Raw genomic sequence first — 25,001 nt, forward strand, 5'->3', positions numbered from 1 at the left:
CAAAGCAGAGAGGGACTATCTTTCCCTGCCGTCACCCCTCTTTTGATGCAGCCCAGGAAACTGTTGGCCATCTGGGCTACAACAGTACACTGCTAGATCATGTCCAGCTTTTTGTCCACCAGGACCCCTACATCCTTCTCCACAGGGCTGCTCTTGATGAGTCTGTAGACGTATCTGGGATTGCACTGATCCAAGTGTAACACTCTGCACTTGGCCGTGTTAAACTTCATTCAGTTCATGTGGGCCCAGTTTTCATTCTTGTCCAAGTCACTCTGGATGGCATCCCTTCTTTCCGTCATATTGACTACACCACTCAGATTAGCGTCATGAGTAAATTTGCTGAGAGTACACTCGATCTCCTTGTCTATGTTACTGATTAGTATGTTGAAGTGCACCAGTCCCAAGAGTTACCCTTGGGAGACACTGCTTGTGACTGGTCTTCACCTGGGCATAGATTTGTTAGTCATAACCCCTGTGACCGTCCAACCAATTCTTTCTTATCCAACAGACCAGCCTGCAAATCTCTCCAATTTAGAGATAAGTACGGGGTGCAGGACCACATCTAGGCAGACATCATCAGTTGTCCTTCTTTTGTCCACAGATGTTGTCACTCCATCATAGAAGGCCAACAGATTGGTCAGGCACGATCAGCCCTTGGCGAAGCCATACTGGCTGTCTCTGATCACCTTCTTGTCTTGCACATGCTGTAATTCAACCTCCAGGAGGATCTGCTCCATGAACTTCCTAGGCAAAGAGGTGAGGCTCACTGGCCTGTAGTTTCCCAGGTTTTCCTCTCTTCCTTTCTTAAAAATGGAAGTCATGTTTTCCTTTTTCCAGTGACCAGGGACTTCACCTGACAGCCATGACTTTTCAAATATGATGGTGAGTGACTTGGCAGTCATATCAGCCAGTTCCTTCAGGACCCTGGAATGTATGTCATCAAACCCCATAGACTTGCACCCATTCAGTCTCACAAAGTGATCTCTAACCTGTTCTTCTCTTAATGACCTAGAATCTCCTGGATGTACTTCTGTCTACCTACTAAAGGCATAAGTACATTATATTTTTGTCACTTCCCTTGTATATTTCTCTACAACACATTGGTCTTTATTATAAAGCATATGTTTGTAATCAAGATGTTAATAATCAAAGCTATTCAGTCAAACAAAAGAGGCTATACATCAATTAACACTCAGAAGATGTGTAAAACTTTATCAGTTGTTCCCAGATAAACTGGGAGATTTAGAGTAAAAATATTATAATTGTATCTGGTTGATCATTTTCATGACAAAGACTTTGTACGCTTGTACACACTAATGGAAATATAACAATGGTTGATATTCATAAGGAAACATACTGTGCTCACAAATTTTCATCAAGAAGCTCAGCTTCTTACCTAGCAACTACTTCAACTAAGGCAGAAATAATAGCAAAATACTAAGTAATCTATACTCTGATCATTTAGATCACTTCATCAAAGGATGCATCATTACAACATTTCATCTTACAACACTGTGGAAGAGTATGGCAAAACTCAGAAGGAGCTCCATATTGCAGTATTCAGAATGGAAATGTTACACAACAGAGTCGTTTCTACCTACATATCCTCTGTCTACAGTTTGTCCTTCTGTAATGAGTAGAAGCACACTGCAACTGCTGAAATACTACTGATGGCTGCCAGGAAAAAAACAAAAAAAACAAAACAAAACAAGATCCCTAACACAATTACTCTAGGTCACAGTAAAAAGGTACCCCACCACAATGGCTGGGGGTTGGGAAAGTTGGGAGGGGACAGATGACCTGAATTGGCCGAAGGGATACCGTATCATGTAATGATTAGTTCCAGAAAATCAAAGTAAGAAGCAAACAGAAAAAAAAAGAAGCAAAACCAAACCAACCTACCAAACAAACGTAAGAGAGAGGAAGAAGAAGTGGGGTACAACTTCCAAAGTATCCATTGATGAGAAATAGGCTGAGCATCAGTGTGCTTAGGGAATGTAATGAGTCTTTGTGTCACTTGCTTTTCTCCCCTTACTTACGAGATTGTATATCAACCTGCAAGTTTTCTCAGTTTCACTTTTCCTATTCTTACCCTCTATCTCACTGAGGGGATGAGTTCTCAGTGAGTTGCTGTGTGAACCCTTAGGTGTTGCTAGCCTCCACAATAGCACAGAATCAATATTCCTCAAAATTTATGTTAAAACTAGCTAGAAAAGAAGCTGCTTTGGAAAAAAACATGTCTTGTTTATCATTGTGCAGTAAGAAATGTTACATTGGTCAAAGAAATAATGTCAATGACTCTGCACTCAGTTAAAGAAGGTACTCGCACCCCTGAAGAGCAAAATGATTTGGAAATCACCCAGTTAAATTTCATCTTAGCTAGCAAAGATGAAATGATACAGTCAGACAATTGTTGGAACTTGCTTGTATTACAAAACAAGTAGTCTTTTAATTTCTCAGCCAAATAGAGCATCAGTTTTAAACAATCCAGCAGTTTTTTGCCTGTATACAGGCTATGAGAGAGTACTTGTTTTTCAAGAAAGGCTAATATACCCTGAAGTAAAAAAAAAAAGGTCAAAATAACACATACTTCTCAAAGTGAGAGGCCATAAAAAACAGTTTTCTAAAGTATTCACACATATCCTTCTTTGCACAATTCTTGCATTTAAGATTAATATGATTCATTTTTAATTCAACAATGACAATTACATGCCACTGTTCATCACTGCAGTTTATAAGTGTGCAATTAAGTAATATACTGAAGAAAAGAAAACCCAAATCATACCCTGGCATTCTCCTCAGCTTTCCTGGAAGCCCTTTTAACTTCCTCTCTTGTTTTCACGCAAATATTGACACAATTATTTCACACTGCTTCACAGTTTCTATCATTAAGCTTTTCTTTTTTTTTTTTTTTTTTTTCCTCCTAATAGGATATGTTCTGTTCCACAAACGAAAACTAAATCAACTCAAATACGTACAAACAATGTGCTGATTACAGAGGGCACTGAGCCCTGTGAAAGCCCAGAACAGTAGATGGAAACCATGCAACCTTACTTATGCATTTATAAGGCTTATTTCCTTCTCTGCCACTGATCCTCTGTGCATTGATTTCCCGTGCTATTACACTAGCTACCACAAATACATAGGATCAGGATCCATACAGTCCTGCTATGCACCCTACGTGGCTGCCTGCTTTAATCTACAAAACTACTCTTCACAATAAAGGTAGTGAAAACAATGGAGAAAAGAAATGATTTATATCCTCTCTCATTCCACGTCAGAAGTGAACTTGGCAAAACTTGTCTAAAAATGCCCTAATTCAAACTGAACTCAATTCAGTACTCAAACTAATTGAAGAGATAATTATTTGAAGTACTGTTGAAATATACATATACAAATACATGCATATCAAACCTTGACGAGTCTTGGCCTCATAGGAAAAGATATTTAATAAAAATTAGCCCCTCCAAACAAATACACGCACACAAAAAAATAGTTATGGACAGTCATTTGAGAAGATTAAGAATCTTATTATTTCCTAAATGACATTCATTTTTTGTGTTAGTGAGATAACAGGTGTATGTTTATATAAACTTAGTGAATATCACTATTTATGCAGTAGTGAAAGAAGTCCCTTAATGCCAAACCCCTCTCAAACACTGACACTTAAAATAAATAAATAAATAAATAAAATTAAGATTTTAATATATTTTCCTTTAAAATCTTAGCTTTTGAAGACTCTATAGTTCACTGATAAGTTTTAACTGTGCACCTTATCCAGATACCATTCTGTATGCATCTCCATATGGAAGCAAGTCTTCCTACCTTTCCACTCTTAATTCTTTGTGATATGGCAGCAAATCGATGGTTGAGCTCTGATAGTTTAGGCTCTATTACTTTCCTGCAGTGATCACCACGGTTTGTCATCAAGTCTACTGCTTGGTCACGCACTGAGTCCACCTTTGGATGCATATCATTCAGCTCAGCCTTTAAGCGCTACAGTCCGTGAGCAAGAGACAGGGCTTGAAGTTAGTAATAAATGCAAAGAGAGAGAAAGAGAGAGAGAGAGAGTGTGCAAAGGAATAGGGAGCAAAACCATAAAGCAAATTCAGACAATTATGCATGAGCATGCAAACACAGTACAAATACATTAGGTAACATTCTTACTCACGCTCCTCAACATTTATAGCAGGAATGTATCTATATATCTGTTTTCTGATCTTCTATTGGAAAATAACGGTGGACAGTATTTCTAGACAGGTTATCTGCCATAATACAATCCTCAACATATTTGAGGGCACAATCAATTATTTTATGTTCCTAAAGATAAGGAGAGTTGCTAATTGTGTTAATGCACTGGCACAGGTTGCTCAAAGATTCAAGTGCCACATCCCTGGATGTGCTCAAGGCTGGACAGGGACCTGGGCAGCCTGATGTAGTGGGTGTCTGTGGCAAGGATTTGGAACAGGATAGTGTTTAGGGTCCCTTCCACTTCAAGCCATTCTGTGATTTTGTGATCATAATTCATACATTAAAGAACTTAAGGTAATAGTTGCTACTTTCATTACTGTTCAATAAGGTTCAGTGGAGGGATGGAAATACAATGAGATGAACACCAGTGTGATTTTTTTATACAGATCTATCCAAAAGAAAACAATATCTTCTTCTTCTGTGATAATAATTGTAACAGTACATGTCAATATGGGCACAGGCAAAAAAGGGGAGCTACATATTAAGGAATCATAAACACATCTGGGCATTAGGAAGTATTTTACAATGTCTATGAAATGCCATTGTTCAACACAATTGTAAATTTTTATCGATGGCAAAGATAATTGTACTTTGTGCTTCGCAGTGTCAAAATTGTTAATCTTGCTTCAGAAGTCTATCCTGTAATCCTTCTGAGATCAATGAGCCATTGACTTTTGCTCTGTGCAAGTGCTACTTAGAAATTTTGATTGTCTTGGATTTTTTTTTGGTAAATGGTATCACTATGTTAGCATCAGCAATGCAATTCTGATTTTGATTTGCAAACTATTTCTCTGATAATATGCAACATTTCACACTGATTACTACAGTAAATACACATATAAAAATCCATATAGATAATAACTCAAAGTCCTTGACAAAGAAGTTATTTTAAATAGATACTTTGTCACAATTATCTTACATGTCACTTTTCATCAGTCTTCATCAAATGATGTAAGAGGCCAAATAAAGCCTTTAGATCAGTGTGCTAAGCCATTATTACACAGCTTATTCACCATGTAATATTCTTGTTCATGGTGTTGGACTGGCATCAGTGCAAGCAGTGTTCATAGGACTAAAACAATCATATGACAGAGAAATCAAATGCAGATACCATAGATATCAGAAAAGAATAAAAGAAAAATAGAAAAGTATTTAAAATGAAAACACAGGAGAAAAGGTTTGTGTTTAACCTGCTCTGTTAAGCAGTATTTTCCAGCAAACACAGGTTTAAAAAGATGTTCTACTCACCATGAAGTAACCAAGACTTGTAATGTATCTGGTTTTATTCCTGTAGGGACTTAACTTTTGCTGTGTGATACAAAGTTACTAAGTAATCTACAAGCCAGAGGGTAGCTTTATCACAGAGAAAATAATGTTAATCAATTTTGGATACCTTTCAAAATACGCTAGTTCTGACACATTCCTTTTCAGAATAAAATTAATGTTCTCCAGAAAATCACATTTTTTTACCTTAAGAGTTTCCTCTTTTTGCTGGGGCTTTTGCTTATCAGATTCATCCAACAGTATTTCAGCACGATATATCCAAGTTGTGACATTAGCTACTTTCTGATCAAAAGCCTCCATGTGCTTTTGATATTCCTGTATGTAAAAAAGGTAAATACTGCATACAAAAAAGTAATCAGAACTGAAATAATAGCCATATTTATGCCAATTGTGGCAAACATGCATGTTATGAAACAAAATTTATTTCATATAATATCTGCTTGTTACGTGAAGGACAAAATCTACTCTATGTGTTTGCTTTCAATTTATATGCTTTATTTCTTTGAACGACATTCTAGAAGAGACAGAATCTTCCTAAGAGACAGACAGGAGGGTGATACAGTCACAGCAAGAAACAGGCATCTGCAGCTCAGTGAGACTGCTGAGAGGAACAGGAAGCTGGCAGCCAGGGCTAATGGAGGTGAAATTTCCCAAGAATCAGGCTTGCTTTTTGGTGAGCTACTAAGTTGATTGAAACTAGGATGGAAACAAAGATTCACCTGCAAAATCACAGTCAAGAAAGTGTGTTTTATATACATATATATAATTTTCATGTACAATTCACCTAGCTTCTCTGCTTTCATATTCTACTTTTAAAAAGCTACTGCCATTGATATTCCAATAAAACTTTCTTTTTTTATTTATAAATCTTCTGTCTTTTCTGATGAGATCACTAGAATGAGGTGTATTCACACCCACCTCAAACTTATAAGTGAGCCATATGTACTTATTAGCACACTATTAGAATATGGATATTTTAGTAGTGTGGCAGTGGCAACAGCTGTAATAATTTATTTACCTGTTCCTTTTGGTCATTAAAAGTATTACTCTACAGAAACTGCAATACTGCTACATAACCTTATCAATGACATAACTACAGCCATCTGTAAACTCCAATATATATTTCTAATAATCAGTTCCACATTGAAGCTGAGGACCTACATCATGCTACATCAAATGCTTCAGTCTTCCAGATAGAGCAGACACAAATGGATGTTTGCACTTGTACGCTGCCTATAGATGAAGAAGCCCTGTAGTGATGCTGCCTATCTGTTACAGAAGCATTCTTAAGATAATGGTCCCTAGTAGAGTTCTAAAACACCAAGCTCTGAAAAGTTAAGTCTAATGTATCCCTGAGAACTACTTCAGTTCTCTGACTTCAAACTGCATTCTGATTCCATCAGGAAAAGAAACATCATACAAGATTTTCTTAAGCGTTCAGCCACTGTATGGTTAATACTCCTTCTTTGCTTTTGTCAACTCTTCAGGACAACATGAAGGGGAGAGTAAAGTTTTATGACTGCCAGTAGTTCTAAGCTGCTGGGACTCCTGAATTTAAATTAAATGTGGTTCAGGGATTTGCTTTGTATGAGGTTTAATCTGGGCCCCTTAACAAAATATCCGCATCAAAACATGCACCACAAAATTGCCTAGAGGAGGACCACCACAGAGGAGGACTATATCATTGTTCTTGAGCACATTAGGTGCACAGTACTCACAGAGCTTCTAATTCACTTGCTTTGAAATGAATTTAATTCACACACATCACATCTATTCTGAGGACCAAACCAACATGCAGGTGGTGACTTCCAGGTCGTATGTAGATAAACACAAAGTCGGTATCAGTACTGAGACTTAATTCAACTGATATGGCCATTTTTTTTATTTGATTCATATTCAAGTACTTTAGGTCTTTGGGAAGAACCTGCCTTCCACACTCTAGGAAAATTAAAACAAAAAAAACAAAACAAAACAAAGCAAAAAAACAACAAAACAAAAAATGGCCCAGAAACTGCTCAGGTAGATAAGAACGGGAAACACTAATCAGCAAAATTCCACAGTGCACTCTCTCTTTAATCACTCAACTAAACAATGTGATTGATTGTCAGTCCATTAGATAAGCATACTCCGGGGCACCAGAAAAAGCAAACCTGTAAGAATGAGCACCCTGGGCATCATTTCTCCTGTGGGCACAAACGCATTTTTCTTACCATTAACAGATTTAACCATTCCTCAGCACGTGAAGTTACTGCTATCCAATTACTGTTCAGGAGGCTGATTTTGTCTTCCACTAGACTTTCCTTTCCCTTCAGTACTGTCTTCAAATTCTCTCCTAAATCACTGACATTCTTAAGCTGGACTTGGCGTTTCTCCATCTCTTTCCGTGTTGCCTATAATCAGCAGAATAAAAAATAAAAATTCAGGAAATTAAACATTCTCCACACAAAGATCAACAAACAGCCAGTTGGTTCATACGAGAAAACACCCTCTTGCTTCCCTCTAATTAGAGAAATAAGTATAAATAAGAATAAGTAAAACATAAATTGTTTGGTTTTAGCTCTGATAAAATTGCATTCTTCATCTTCTGTATTTGGTAAACAAATTATTTTTATAAATCATGAATTAGCTCTCACTCCAGTGTTCAAAATACAGTTTTAATACTCTATTATAAAAAAAAAACTAACACACACACACAAAAAAAAAAAACAACAACAACAACAACAAAAAAACCCCTATATTTTACAATATTTACCTAAAGATATTTAATTTGGATGTAATAAAATGACATAGCTGTGAAATTGCACATAAAGCTAACATAACAAATAGGACAATAACAAAGCATTATGATAACATCTGAAGACTTATAGAACACCACCAAAACTAGTCTTATGAATGATTTTAAATATTCCTTTGATATTTGCCAGTGCAATCTTTTTTTCAGCTGAAACCATGTTCTGTCCTGTTAAATGTTTGTGTTTTTTTTGTTTTTTTTTTTTGTTTGTTTTTTTCCAAACTGTAGAAATGCCTTTTTTCATTGTATTCACCTGGGATTTTACTGAGTGAACTAAAATATTAAAATACTACTCATAGAATCTAAAAACCATACATATGTAGGGTGTTCCAGAAGTAATGCCTCCTATTTATTTCCATGGAAATGCCAGCAGATACAAAGAGCACAATGACACTGTTTGACCAACCAAATTCTCAGTTAAAAACACCTTTTTCTACATAGTCAATGCCACTTTTTTTTCCCAGAAATGAACAAGAACCAGCATGTCGAGCTTGTAAATATCTGCACCAGCAGAGGTGACCCACTGTCACTATTGTCACTTCTGAAACGCACCACCCACCACATCACTGTGCTCACATCTACTTGGTCTCCACAAATGTTCAGCAAGAATTGATGAATGTCAATGATGCACTTTTTTTTGTCAGGATGGAGGAATTCAATCCCACAGGCACTTTGCTTCACAGGCACTTCCATGTGTCAGACTGCCCCTATGCTGCCATCTGTTGCACAGCAATAAAATGGAATGGAATAATGGTGGGAAGGTTGGCACTGCCATACTACCAGCATCAAACTCTGATATTGTGGGCCAACAGAATAACCTACTTTCAGAGCAGCCCTCATTAAAGACATAATATTGGTAAGGCATATAAAGTAATAAAACATATTAATTATTCAACAGCCTTTTCCTCACCCACCAGGCAGGTCGCTGATCATAGCAGGAGATCAGGTTGGTCAAGCAACTTGCCTTTTGTGAACTTATACTGGCTAGGCCTGATCCCCACCATTCCACCATTCAAGTCCCTACCACTGAAGTCTCAGGAAAGAAACTGCAAAGTAAAATAAGAGTTTTACTTTAGAAATAACAAATTCAGCTGAGTTGAAACTCAGGAATACGTAGGATCCTTTGCAGTGTTGAAAGATATGAAGACAAACCTTACTAAGAATTCATAAGAAGAAGCTCTTAGTTGCATACAATAGCATCTTTATTCTACATACGGACCCACAGGTTTACGGGACGAATCATTGTATAAATAAATGTGGCTATCTGTGCAGCGATGGGTTCATAGCTCTCTTTCTGATTCCACTATTGTGTGGGATACTCTTTATCCTCGAGTTTATAACAACTACTACAGCTGTTTGTTTTTTTTTTTTAAGTGATGCCTCATCAGGAAGCAAAAAATTATAACATCCTTTACATCAGCAAATACTAACCAGGAACAACTGATGGCTGAAAACTGATGGCCACATAGGAATGTGTTTTTTTTGTTGTTGCTGGGTTTTTTTTTTTTTTTTTTTAATGATAATATGATGAAGAGGGTTTCTGAGCAACAGTTCATAATGGTAAGACTGCTATGTATCAAACTGTTGGTTTTTTTTTCCTCCCCCCAAGCAAATCTCAACTGTGGCTAAATAAAAAGGATACTATTTTAATTTTCTATTAGTTTAGATATGTATATTTAAAAATTCAAAATCAACAAAAGATAGAAGATGAAGTTATATATGGCTCCACACAGCCTGTATATTGAACTACTCTAAAACAATCATAATAATTCAAACCTCTGTAAAAGAAATTACCTAAGTAGTTGAGCTCTCCTGGGTGAGATTACAGAATTAATCAGGAACTGACATTATGGCCTCCTCGGGGGGCTGATTATACACATTTACTTGTTTATTCACAGCATATCTTTTATTTTTTATTACATCTTGACCACTGACTATGAATCAGTTCAAACAATTTTCAGATCATTTTACTTCATGGATTTTATTGACAGGAAATACATTGCTAAATGTGTTAGCTAATGTATTTCTGAGTACTTCAACTTTACACTCACTAGTATTATGTTCTCCAGCTGAAATATAACATATAGCACTAGTAGAATTATACTGCTGATAGTGAGTGATAGAGAATCTTTCCTTGTGCTACCACCTGGCATTTCCTTACTGAGAACACGCTTTCCTGGCAATCAAATTCATATCAAACCAGCTCCCGATTAAAAGACAAATAAGCCCCACAATTATTAATGTCTTTTGTGATAAATGCATTCACTAACTCAGTCTTCTAATTATAAATGGTTTTTTAATATGCAATATTTAATGACTTTTTCCACTCCTATGTCATTTTTCTTATCTATTACAACAGAACTGAATTCAAGTGCTAAGATTTAGCTTGTCTCTGCTGAGCAAAAAGACAGAACTTACAGCCTTCATTACATTGCCCATTTTTTTTTTCAAGTAACAGCTAAAATTTTTTTGTTCTCTCCTTAGAAAAACTCTAGATGTGCACAATTCTCTTCATGTAAAGATTATTACTTTTCATTAATGACATTTCTTACTCCTTTTTACTTCTGGATGTTTATTCCTTGAAGTCAACATTCTCACGTGCACATTTTTTTTCTTCTAACCTCTATAATTATCTTTGTGAGTTCCCTTCATGTTTTAAAATACTTTGGTACTGAAAATTGATTAGAAATAAGTTCAGTGATAAATATAACTGTTTCCCTGTGCTGTAAAGAAAAAGATTTCTCTGATTTTTCTGTAAAGAAAAAGAGTTCTCTGCCTAGTTGCAATGACTGCAGCACACATCCAATTTTCATTTCATTCACACTACAGAGTTTTCCTCTCTCTCTCTCCATTTCACACGTTAGTTTTCAGCATACTTTCCTAACAATGGCAATCTGCTGGGCCTAATTCATCTCCTAGTACATTTTGTTAGACATTTGGTTAATGTCTTCAGTAGCCCACTTACTCAGGAAGTCCAAAGCCCAAAGCTGTGACATTAATCAGATACTGTGATGGCCTGGTACTGGGGACTGAATTATTGATGTACTATTTTGTGCTATGCTACACTGAAATCCACATAGAAGTATCAGTGGCATACTTGTTTGTGAATTCCTCCAAATGATTTTAAAAGAGTTCATGTAACACACAACGCTTCCTGCTACAGTGAGAGCAGATTATTTGTGCAAAAATATATCACATAATTTCAGTATGTATCTGGAACGGTTGCATTTGCCACCAAGCTGTTGGGTTGTTCAAAATTAAAAATGTGCTTATATTTATAGGAATATTGATTTATATTCCCCTAAAGAGAATCTTGAGAAAGGATTTGCAGTAAATTCATACTTCAAGAAGAGTTGCTTTCATACAGAGTTGTTTATCCTTATTTTAGTGAGATAAGGCCAGACCCAAAAGAGAGATTTGTTCTGGAGCTGAAGCCAAAATCTGCTCATTACCAGTTCTATTTTATGCAACCAGAAGTAATTCCTTCATGAGAATTCACAATACTTTAGCATTTCTTAGGATTAGTAGGTTAATCTGCTCGATATATTTTTCAAGTTAAAATTTCTCATTTTAATTACATTTTGTTACCTTTTTTTGTTATTAAAAAGTAAAATATATACTTTTCATATGAACAGTGAGATGTAACAAGGACTTCCCACTGTGCAACTGTGCAATTCATCAAACTTTATGTTCAAGTGATGCAATTTCTGAAGAAATACATCCAACAGTTAAATGATATAAAAGACAAGTCTTTCCATTTAAGCTGCTGTGAAGTTATATACATCTGAATTAGCTTTCCTGAAGAGGCACCTACAAACATACAGTTTACATTTCTGTTTTTAGAGAACTATACCTTATAGTTCAGCAATATTAAACATTATTTTTCTTCTATTCACTGTGTAAATGCACTGACTATCTAGCAGTACAGTTAGGGGGCATTAAATTGGTATGATTATCTAATATCTCTTCAACAACTGTGACTTCATTATGTGTGATAAGATCACAATAACAAGCAGAAGTGATGAGAAGAACTGTGTAAGGCTTGAAGGGCAGCAAGTGAAACGTGGAAAACAGCAAACAGCAATGGAGTTTTTATGGAACAAGGTTTTTGTTTTTGAAAGTCAAAGCAGTAATAGTTAAAAAGCAACTGTAAGTTAGTAAGAAGTGATCTTAACATATCTTTGGACACTACTTTTAAAAGCAGTGTCTTAGAGACTGAGGATAACAAAAAATGATTCCATACTTCACCAAAACCTTGTAGGATTTTCTTTTTCTTGTACCTGTTTCATAAATAATTGGTGTGTTTCAATGTTAATGACACCAAGCTCAGAAGCTGAAAATGGGCAGTAAAAAACAGAACAGCAACGACATAAAAAAAAAACCATAGAAAACACAAAGCTAATTGTACTCCAGTGTCTGAAACCACTACAGTCTTTTATGAAGTCATAAAGTTGCCTGCACATTATTCATGACCGTATTTATATTACATGTTGAAACCAGTAAGATGTTTAAAGCATTTTTCCTATTAAGCAGAGCTAAAGTGCTAATTTTTCACACACAGAAAAACAGTTTTACAGGTTTTTGTTGTATTGTTTTGGAATCATATAACTGTACTTTTTCAAAACATCTCTGGATGCACGTAATTCTTTGAAAGTTCGAAGCTTTGAATTATGATGAGCATGGTTTCTTCAAAAGCACAGCTTTTGGTGTGCCTGTACAATGGTTTGGTTTGCTTATAATCTGAGTCAGAATGGATTTTCCTTATGTATACAGAATATAAACCAAATTAGCTAGTGTTGAATGATACTGAGCTGTCTTAGTATTCCACAGAGATATGCAGCTCGACGTAGCTCTTGCATCCCTCTGTGATTCTGTTGGATTATCTATTCTGTGGCACACGTATTAAATTTGAGGACAATTTCATTTTAGGATTTGCATTTTCATCTAAACTAAGAGTTCAGAGTAAGGTATTATTAAAGTACGAAGCCCTTGGGATAAAAAAGAATGAGTCACAAAACAAACAGGATAAAGAACCAAATATTCCTCCTCTTCGTTGCTATATGAACATACAAAACCTACAGATTTCTAACATCCTTCTTTTATCTACTGGAACTTTTAGCCATAAGTAGAATGAGATGAGAGAGAAGTGATCTCTATTTCAATGGATACTGGATGGAAAATCCAAAATACTCTTTGAAAAATGAAATTCTACTTCAAACTTTCAGGGTAGATTATAGATATCTACTTCAAACTCAGTTCAGGGTAGAATTGTGCTAGTATACACCTGTGGAGAGATGAAGATGCTTAAAACTTTTTCAAGCATTAGTGATTGTAATAATAACATAGCAGTTATAAAGTTCTGCTGATTAAAATTAGAATTTCTATTCCTTTCATCAAACCTTCTTTAATATGCATAAACTGAGATGTATAAAGGTACAGTGCGTGTTACATTGTTACCTTGCCCCAGGCAATTTCAGCATCCAAATTGCTAGGCATTCCTTGCACAGCTGACCTCTTTGTCAATTCCACATCTGTTGCTGCAAGCCATTCTGTCAGAGAATTAATTTCTTTTCGTAGCTTCCGGGACAACTTCAAGCATTTCTCTAACTCTTGCTTTTTTTCTGTCACCTGTAGAAATAAAACACGTGTTTCTTAACTCTGGTTTGATGATTTTTTTAGTATAATCTATCTGCCACTTTATCATAAGTGAAAATTTTATGAGGCAAATTACACTTGTAATATATACTTCTTTCATAAGTTCTCACAGTGTTTATTTTTGCTTGTTAGCATGAAGATACATATTAAAAAAAAAAAGCAACCTCAAGTATCCACATGCAGTTCTGTTTGATACTGAATAAATATAATGCTTCTTGATTCCATGTAAACCACTAAAAGAAAGGTGAATATACATTTCTAGAGAGTTACACAAGTATTTACTATGAGTAAGCCATGTTAACACATTTTTTAAAGGAAGTGCAGTTTGTAGACTTTTATCCCAGCCTTCTGTTCAATTGTCCTCCATCTTCTGTCATAGTCCTCTTTCAATTTCAACCTCCTTATTCCCAGTTTGTTTTGTCATTTCTAGTTTCCTTAGAGAACCAGCTCTTGTTCACATTTCCCATAAAGCTAATACTAGTTCAAGTCCTAGGGCACATCCCATGAATTTGACTGCTAGTCTCTTACTTGGGAGTCTTTACTACAGATTTACCAGCAGCACTTGTATGCTTTACAGCATGCTTTCCAACATGACCTACTTAAGTCATTACTCCACTAGTAGCTTCCAATCATCCAATTTTCCACATTAACAACTTTGTCATCAAAGGTTCTTGGTTAGGATTTTCATAAGCCAAACATTTTGGATGTGAAGTAATATGGACAATTCATGTTTTATTTGTTCTTTTAAGCACACTACACGGTACCTGCAAGAAAAACTGAACGTTCGTCGTGTCTGTTCTCTATTACATTTTGGTAAGCATTCTGAAGGATGAGGGAATACAACCTTCTCTGCAAGCCCCTCAGCACATTCAGGAAGAGAAGTAAATTTCCAAATACTTAGGAGGGCAGGCAGAAGAGTAAGTGAAGAGGTCTCACATGAAAACCATCACTACAAGTGGACATTTAGAGATCGGTAATTTAAAAATATAAATTTAATTATGCGCTGAAGAAATTTAAAAACTGCTGATTAATGAAGGTGGATAGAAACTGCAGTGGATCACAAATATTAAAAGAAGATGACTAAGTATATTATGTATCAATTAGTTATCAACAGAGATTGTAGCCACTAATTTTTATTTAAGTTGCAGTTTATTTTAAATTACAGTATTTCTCCCAGTAAAATAAATAATGAAAGCAAACTGATATTGAATAAGCACGACCATATAATAACTGGAACTTCTAAGCTACGTCCACATTTTAGTTGTTTACTACCATTTCAAGATCCTATCTTAATTTTATAAACAGAGATTATTTTTTCTCGTATTTTGACAGTAGTACTTTCTGTTGTTCATGAAACCAGGACTTTGAGGCAAAAAATCCTATAATATTTTCTCCCCATGTTTGTATAAGACCTATTCAAGAGTACAAATGCTGGCAGTATTGTCTACAGCAGCATCAGGTGATCAAAAATGGAACCAACATCTAATAAAAGTAAGATGGACCTTTGAAATTGTTTGAATAGAACCACTGGCATAATGACCAAATTGGTTCCTAGTCCTAGCAAAGGAGATTTTAAGTTTTTAAAGGCAATAGAATGGCTTTTGCTCTCCCAGAGTGAACAGTAGATTGGCTTAGGGAATAAGCAACAAAGTGTCCCTGGTTGCATATATTATTCTGTAGAGGTATACCACTGAAACTTCAGAACTTTTCTTCCCTGAATATACTTTAAGTACTTTCTTGTATACCAAATTTATTAAATGAGACCTCAGAATTTACAGTGAAGCCAAGGGGGAATCCCTAAGACAATAAAACTCAGCTTTTTAGCTAAAGAAAGATTCACATAAGGGGAACCTGGACTTTACATATGCATTTCACCTCTTCTGAGGAATATTTAAACTTTAAATCACAATTTGCATGTACTTTGCCGAAATACAATGCAAACTGCACTACTCTATGTGAGATTGCCTGTGTAAGAACAACCATAACCACTTGGTATACTATAAAGGAAATTGCTGATATCTGCACAAGCACAAAAATACTAGTTGTGCTGCTCTACACATCTCTAAATGCTGGATATTGTATCAGTGATATTACACTACTCCTACCTATGCTGTATATATCTGGAGGTTACAATTGCATCAGATTCCGCTTGTACTTAAAACATAAAGATGTATTTCTGAAGAAAAATAGGAAACAGTGCCCTCTTAAGGCCTTCTATTTCCTACAATGATACCAAACATTATATTCATTATAGTTAGACTCCATGAATCTTCTCTATATTTTAAAACTATTTCAGCTATGTTAAATAGTTTACTTGCAAGACTCTTTAGCTGTAATAAATAAAAATGGGAGGAGTAGATACTTAAAGCAAAACAAAAGGTATTTAAAACCTTTTAGTAATATAGCTGAAGTTGCATAGCTATATATATACATACATAGTTGTGCAGCAGTGGACTGTGGGGAATCACCTCACCTTCCAAGTATAGTCTGTACAGCAGCAACACCTTTAGTAGAGCAGCAAGAATACGATTACTGCCATTTTGTTCTAGAGAGTCTCTTCTCTGCTGAATTAGCATAAAGAGATTTGCAGTAAGGATGCTACAGACTCTATGCGACAGCTTCACAACTAACAAACTACTTAAGCTGTAACAGCTGTTCATGTGTACATATGCATATATATGTCTATGATACAGAATATGCATGAGGGAATGCAAGCACGGACATGGAATGTTTATCATATATGCAATCTCTGCTCCATGATATTCAAATGACATTTTAGTTTCCTGTAATCTCATCTCAAACCTATGCACACTGAGGCCACTACTAAATTTTCAAAATTATTCATCATGCTTTCAGAGCATATTCAGCTAAAAATGAAGGGCAAAACTCGATGTTCTGAGTACACAAAACTCATTTACAGAAGTGAAAGAGGTTTAAGGTCTGATACTAGCAGAGGAATTGATAGGAATTTATGTTCATATGTTCATATGATAATAAGGAAAGTAAATAAAAAGAAACCTTTCCCCACCTGTAAGTGGATTTCTAGGTTCATTCTACAGTAATGGTATGTAAAATATATACAAAAACTCTACTAAGAGATGTGTGAAACTATTAGTAATAATTGCAATTTTTCTGCCTTGAGAGCACAACACTTCAGTACATTTAAATTAAAACCATTTCACATCCCTAAGAATGTGCTTATTAAGGACTGGTTTAAATATGGAGGCCCTCCTGAAGCAGTAGGAGACAATGCACATCAGTCTAAACGTGAAGGGTGTTTGTCTCCTCAGACTACTGATTTCAGTCTTGGGACTACTATCAGTTATTACTACTATCAGGTTTTCCATAAAAAGAAAAGCTGTGGTTCTCCAAAATCAGCACAACAAATTAGGATTGAATATGGCTAAGTGATCAGTTCGGTTCTGTAATTCTGAGCCTTTGTGACCCTCTAAAAGCATTAACTACCATTATATGTGAAAGTAAATGTGGAAAATTAAATCTAGGACAACAGTGGTAAACAAAGCACTATGTATTTTTTGAGAGACATTAATTAGCGGTGTTGCTGTCTTAGATCTCTAATGGCTTCCTAATGGCACATTTTTATCACTTCATTAGTTGAGAGGTCCCCTCTAATAATGGCACCTGTCTGCTGCAGTTATGCTAAATATAATGAAGGAAAAAATGCTGCAGTCCATTCTAAAATAACGGAGAAAACAAATGTATCATCTACTCTCAAATGGTACTATCCACACCTTAATGAAGCAGACTTTTCAGTCTTCTTTACACTCAAAAGACTGATGTCTCTTAATATCTCTGTTTTAAAGAGCGGCAGGGAACTCAGGACAGCTGTTGAATGTTTTGTATTACTTTTTCCTTTGGATAATGCCACAACTTCTCTTCATAGATCAATAGTTCTTATGGAGGATTGTCCCTCATTAGCAGGCAACATCTTGCATAGATAAGCAGAATCAGAATAAAAAGCCTTAGGAATGGACACAAATTTCTTTATTTATTTGCACCTAATCTTGTTGATATTAGTTAGCAGTCTGCCTTTTACATTGTCTATTTAAATCTTAGGGAAACTTTGTTTAAATGAAAACACTGTTCTTTTAGGAAGCATAGCAGCTTCTAACAGTATATGAATTGATATAGAAACAGATGACGTATAAATGAAAATTTTACACAAGCAAAGTCAATGCTCAGGAGATTAATAGCAACAAGTTCTAGAAGGTTAGTTACATAAAAATAATGTATAATAATATAATTAATTAGCAACATAAGGTAAAAGACTATAACATTTAGAGATCTAATACTAGGAAAGTAGTCATGTAGTCCTCCTAATTATGCAGTAAGAAATATTAAGTGGTCAAACCGAGCACTGTATAAATATCAATTTTTTTAAAGAATTTCCTAAAGAGTTCTATTTGAACTGTTAACACATTAATGCTATTAATACATTCCTGATTATAGAGCTCAAAGGCACTGTTATCCAACATGAAGAAATCTGAGGGCACTTATGTAACAGAGGATGACAAACAACAAAATTAAAAAAAAAAAAAAAGCTTGCTCATTTCTGAGACATAAAACAGTGGGACAGCTACTCCATACACTCATTAATAAATAATATTCTGCATAGTTTATATACTAGGATACAGCAACCAGGCAAGTCAGGGTTTTATAGATTTAAACCAGGAAACAGTTATGACAAGAACTGAATGTTATGTGTAGTTAAAGTCAAGAGTGCAGATGAAGCAAACCAAAGACCTACACAAATGCCTCCTGGGGAAAGCTGCAATAGCAAGAACTTTTGGTCAATAGATTTTTGGACAGCAATAAATAGAAACAAAATACATAATGATCTATAGAACCAGAGGCAAAGAAAATGAAAAGTACAATTCTCTCTTTTATCAAGCAGTTCTTTAGGGGAAAAAATGTGAAAAAAATCACAAAGAAAACCTAAGTATTTTCCTGACTTGAAGTGTTTTGAAGTTAGTGTTTGTTTGAGGCATTGAAAGGAAACAAGACCCCCTTCTGGCCAAAACAAAACAAAACACGGCAAAAAATTGGAGAAAAAAAATAAGTAAAAAGTTTAAGGAAGTATAATTTTAAACTTTAACAAAGCAATTTTCTATTTCTCCAGAAGGTCATTTTTTTTTTTATAGGACAACGGAATAGCCATTCTGACAATTGCCTTTGCTTCCATTCTTTCTACACCATTAAGAAAATGTGAAAACATTGAAAGTAACCAGTAAAAAAGAACATTAACTTACCATACCAAGCTTATTCTTCACTGCTGTCAGTTAAAAAGAGTGCATAATTTTTTATTACAAAACATACAGCTTACCTTCGCACCCAATTCATTATATTGCAACTTCAAAGCTGTAAGCCTTTCATCCAGTTCCTTTGGGTTCTCTGTCTGCTGCTTTTGAACAATCTGCCTCCCAGTTTTTATCACTGTTTCCACTTCGGACTTCACCTCACTCAGGCTTTTATATAATTTCTAATCAAACAGAATTATGAAAGAGAAACACCCCTATTAAAATAAGTAAAAAAGAACAGACTACTGAAGATATTACAAAGTAATAGATGCAGTAGAATTCTTCGTATTGTTTGCTGCATAAAAACATCATTACACATGACTGACCACCATTCACTCCTATTTGAAAATTAGAGGAGCTGAGAGTGCTCAGTAGATACCAAGTAGGTGACCTAAGGGTGGAGAAAATTCACCCTGAGTGTGTTTGTATGTATCAAGTACATACAGAAGTTTATGAGAAAACTTCCTATATATATGTATATATATATTCTTTTTTTTTTTTTTTTTTTCCCAGAAATTAAATTACAAGATTATTCAAAACAACCTGTCTTTACCCTGTACCCATGAAGGTCAATACAGAAGGAATACGAGGTTTTCCAGCTGTGGAGCGGAAACACCCTGCAGCCCAGGAGAGGCCCACGGAGAAGAAGGCTGTCCCCTTGCAGCTCACAGGCACCATGCAGAGCAGACCTCCATGTGCAGCCATGATGCAAGAGCCCGTGGGGCGGCAGTGGCTGTGGCCTGAACGTGGATAATATGACTAGATTTTTTAAAATAAATAGTATAGATTTGTTGCAGAGAAAGATGTTCTGTAAACACATCCTTAGAGCATGAAAGTTATGGGGCTAAAAAAGCTAACTGCTTGGTGAAACTAATTAGTACAGGGCTTCTAATTACCATGTTGTTCTTATAAAAATATGAATTAAAGGGCAATTGCATTTAAGTAAAACCCAGTAAATAATGAAATAACATCAACTTGTTCCATCCTTATTTTTTAATTTCAATTCTTACATTTAGATCTGAAAGAGGATAAAGGAGAAAAACTGTCTTCAGGCATGCTGAAGTGTGAGAAAAACAAAAACAAACAACACTGCAAATTATATGATTGCTCTGATATTTGCTGTTAAAATCTCCATTTTACTATTGTCATCACAATGTTCAATTTTATCTCTACTGCCTATCAATGACAAAGGGGTATTAATGTGATTAATACAGATTTTCTTCATATTCTTTGGGACACATACAGGTCTTTTACTCTTGTACCATAAAAAGTCATAGCAAGACAACTCATGAAAGCTGTACTGTGAGTAACCAGGGTATTCTGTATGTTTTCCATTTCCCAACTAGAATAAATTCAATGCATTGTAACACTCCTGGCTATATTATGGAGTTTCATGACTGTAGCACACTGTGGGAAATACAGGCCACCCAGGAAGAGAAACTCATATGCAGCACTGGATGGGGGGATTAGAAAATGTCTCCAAATTGTATTTTGATATAGTAAAAGTTCATAGTCATTGTTCACTGAAAAAAGAATGTTTTGATAATCTTTTATCATGAATGTACCCCATGTTTCTTTGCCATGGCAGAAGAAGACAACACCATGTCACTTTAAGATTGCTAAAGCTATTTCACCATGCAATGATAGCCTGGCAAAATTTCAAAGTGAACACAGATTTAAATGTTCTTCTAATTTCATTTCCATTTTAGTTATTTGAAAAAGAAGGATAAATCTCTCTGTCCTCCCTCACTTCTAACCTCCACTCTCCAACCTTCCTGAAAATTGCCCATTACCTAAAATGGTTCCTATGACTTTTGTTGCAAAACTTTCCTCTTAAATTTTCTCAGATTCTTAATATCTCTTGCAAAGTTATATTGAAACGATCACAGCAAATACTTTACGTTTGGAGGACAAAATAGACAGGAAATGAACATCTAACGTATTTACCATGCAGTGGTCCAAATGTGACTGTACTACCTCCTGCTCAACACTCTTCGTCTCCAATTTGGGCACTTGCAACTTCACTTCATCTAAAATTCTTTTGCATTCTTGTAGACGCTGTTCAAAATTAGCTGGTTTCTGAAACAAGCGGAACTTCACGGAGACATCCTGAAGCTTTTTCTGAAAAGTAAAGAGGAGTAAGTAGCAGATGTGAAATAACATCAACATTGAAGACAATTATTGGATCCATTCCACGATGCTCAGAACCCATTATCAATCAGCACAGCTTTTCATTCAAACGTCTGAAATCTTTTGGGGAAAATACCAGCAGCAGACAATCTTGATTTCCATGGGAAGAAAAAATTCTTGCATAATCCAGGATACTGGGTGCAGCACAGCCAGTGTCAAGAGAGCCTGTATACTGGACTGAAGAAAGGGAAAGTTTTCATACTTCACAATATGTATAATGTTGAAGGTGAAGAGAAAATGTAGGTATAATGGCTTGAGCATAATACAAAGAGATCCAGAATGGATGCTCATCAGCTCTCAACCATGTTGCTTCTTCTTGCTATTAGCATCACTCTTAGTCCCTCAAATAAACCCAAGTAAAGTTGCTGGAGAGTAAGTAGGCCTAGCATAAAAATTGAGATTTAAAGTATAAAATTAAATTTCAATTAAAAAAAAAAAAGCCAAGAAACATGACCTAGAATAAGAAGAAATTAATCTGAAGGCAAGAAAATCTATGGCAAGCATGGCTTCTAATTTCAAAATTTTCACAGTTGGATATCTTTATCAGTAAGTTATGTTGTTTGCTTATGTGATCATCGGGGTAAAAAAAAAAATAATGAGAAATTAAACAAGGAAAGGACATCTTAATTACCTACAAGAACAAGAACCTGTTCATCTTTAGAATTATTGAGCAAATTACTAGTAAGTTAAGTTTTTCTACTGTTTGAAAAATAGAATGGTCATTGAGAAAAGGATAATTAAATAGGAATTCAGCATTTGCAAACACTCTTCTGATATTCTATCTTCAAATCTTGGACACTTTATACCAATACATTTTTTTCGATACTATACAAATTTGAAAAGAACTGCAATAAGGAACAGAAATAGGGTTTAAATAGAAACATAGCATTTGTAAAAATTAGGATAATTTTGGAAAACAGAAATAATGTTTCACCTATTTGTTAGAATTCTGTGAAGGAGTCAGGAATTGCACTTTTATATTAGTGAAAGACTACAGTGTCATGGGTACAACAGAAAACTCAGATTTCCAGCACTTCTTTCCAACTACATTACTTGTTAAACATTAATAATTAAACTGAGATCCAATGGGCTAAGAAGGGAAGTATTTCTCTGAATAAAGAAGTGAACAAATGGATTGGAATAGGAAAAAAAGATTAGGAATGAATGGTCTCACATTTTTACAGAGTGTTTGCATACACTAAATTCATAGTTAATTAGTTTTTCATCTTCTTGTGATACTTCAGCTTGATGAAGTCATGTGGGAAGCCTGCAATGCCCTATCTCTATCTGTTACTATTTATGGTGATCAATATATTAAACATGACGTTGAAAACAGAGAAATATGTTATTAGTGGTAGAGAAAAGTCACTGAAGGATTGCACAGCACTGCAGATCTGTTAAAAATAAATATATATATTATTTAATACCGATTAAATTAAGTAATGCACATGACAAAAAAAAAAAATCAACCATCCAACTACAAGCTATACTTTTTTATGTAACTAATAATAATTAATATCTATATCATCTATGCCACTCTTACTCATGCTATAATGGATAACTATAATTGATTCATTACATACTTATGTCCAACAATTTTAAGGAAATATCAGATGAACAACTAAAAGAAACCTAAAAAGCAAAGTAGATATTTGGACTGATTTGGAACATAAAGAACAAAAGAGAAAATTATTGTCACGGTATAACAGCTGTCGCACAAAGCTATACTGTGTTCAAATACTCTGTGTAATTTTGAACCACTCATCTCAAAAAAACAACCTGTAAAAATAGAAAATGCATAACGAAGAATGACAGAGCAATCAAAACTGTATGTCTCAAGCTCTCATTGTGATGTAAACATACTACCCAGTTTGGAAAAGAGACAACCAAGGGCCAGTAAAACAAGAGGAATGCAAAACATCATTGCAAAACCACAAATGGATACTATCTGTACATACAATCACTAGAAATTAATACTGTGATATTGGAACAAGTTACTTAAGCAGCTCTGTCCTAGAACTGTTACCAACTAGGTGGATAGCCTGCAATGGAAAAATAGGCAATCTGGTGGCATGAATTAAATATTTCCTTCCTTCTGATTTTCTGATTAGAAAGGAATAGTTAAAACATAAGAAACACCTTAATAATATTTCACAGTATAGTAACAATATTATTAAGGCTGTCTGTTTGCATGATTGAAGGAAAGATGTTGGAAATAAAATATGCATACCTGTGCCACATCAATTTGGGAAAGGACTCTTTTTGCAGATTCTTTGCCTCGGTTTCGTTTCTTCATTTCTTCCAAACTAACCTCATGACTTGTTAATTCAGATTGTATTTTCTATTGAAGAACAAAGAATATAGTCAGAAGTATTTCAAGAAAATGTTTATCTTGTTAACATTATTTGGAATAGTTGACTTGGAAGCACATTAAAAAAAATAATATGCTATATACTGGATAACTAGAGGAATTTTTTCAGTAAATTGCTTGTTCGCTGCCCTGTACATTATTCAGTTTAGTTTCTCTTGATCACAATCTCCTACACAAGCATATAGTTCTCTAATGTGGCAAAGACAATGTAATATTACTCAGACAATTTTGATGAAGCTGCAGGCAAAAAATATAGATTTCTTTCTTCTGAAGGAAAGCAACGGTATTCATTGGGATAAAAAACAAAAATTAATCACAGAAAATAAAAACACAAATAGAAAAGTGATTTACTTTTTTTGTTTATCGTTCATTATTTTCATATTATAATCCAGTAAATTGACAGAAATCTGACCAAAATATGCTGTCCACATAACATCTTTACCTGTCACAGCTGCGCCATATCTAAATCAGTATGCAATTTATGATGCATTACTGAACTAGAATCTATGATCAGTATCTGCAGATATGGTAAACGCATATGGACCTCTAGTTCACTGACGCAGTAATTCCATTCATTTTCACACACCCAGTTCTGTTTTCTCTTCTGCAGAATCAGTGTACAACCAAGTCATTAAAAAATATCAGCCTTATTGGCTACCATAAATCAAGCTCAAAAGCAATTAATGTTAGTTAGTACAGTATGATAGAAAAGAATTCACATACTGCATACCAACACAACATACTTCAGATAAATATACATATTTTTATGTTGAAATAGTTAAAAAATGAGAATCTGATATTAGCAGAATTGCTGGAAAAGTACTTCTGAGAACAATTACCTTATGAAATAAAGACCAGGTATTTCTCTACAAGAAAAGCTGTTTCAGGCCATTACTCTGGCACAAAAAAGTGATTTTAGATTTAACGTTTTTCTTTCTATGGTATTCCAGTATAAACAAACAAACAAAAATCTAACTATAAATGTAAATATACTCACATACATTTATCTTATACTCAATTAATTGGTGAAATATGAAAACTGTAGTCAAAAGTATCATAATTAGTTATGCAAATGAAGAAGAGGAGTTTATTTGTTTTAATTGCTGTGCAGGAGAGAGAAGAAACATTACCAACACTGACC

General features: G+C 34.9%; 1 protein-coding gene across 1 annotated transcript in view; it reads right to left on the reverse strand.

Moving 5' to 3' along the window:
• Window positions 1–25,001, reverse strand: part of DMD (dystrophin) — a gene marked incomplete at both ends in the record, with an annotated part of 1,041,552 nt that overhangs the window by 583,645 nt on the left and 432,906 nt on the right. The window contains 7 exons of the mRNA XM_079549062.1: window positions 3,826–3,996; window positions 5,722–5,850; window positions 7,746–7,925; window positions 13,784–13,954; window positions 19,326–19,481; window positions 21,247–21,420; window positions 23,720–23,830. Coding sequence (XP_079405188.1) covers window positions 3,826–3,996; window positions 5,722–5,850; window positions 7,746–7,925; window positions 13,784–13,954; window positions 19,326–19,481; window positions 21,247–21,420; window positions 23,720–23,830 — 1,092 coding nt within the window. The remainder of the gene's footprint in view (window positions 1–3,825; window positions 3,997–5,721; window positions 5,851–7,745; window positions 7,926–13,783; window positions 13,955–19,325; window positions 19,482–21,246; window positions 21,421–23,719; window positions 23,831–25,001) is intronic.

This window comes from Tetrao urogallus (genome assembly GCF_951394365.1).
Source record: "Tetrao urogallus genome assembly, chromosome: 1".
Taxonomy (NCBI): domain Eukaryota; kingdom Metazoa; phylum Chordata; class Aves; order Galliformes; family Phasianidae; genus Tetrao; species Tetrao urogallus.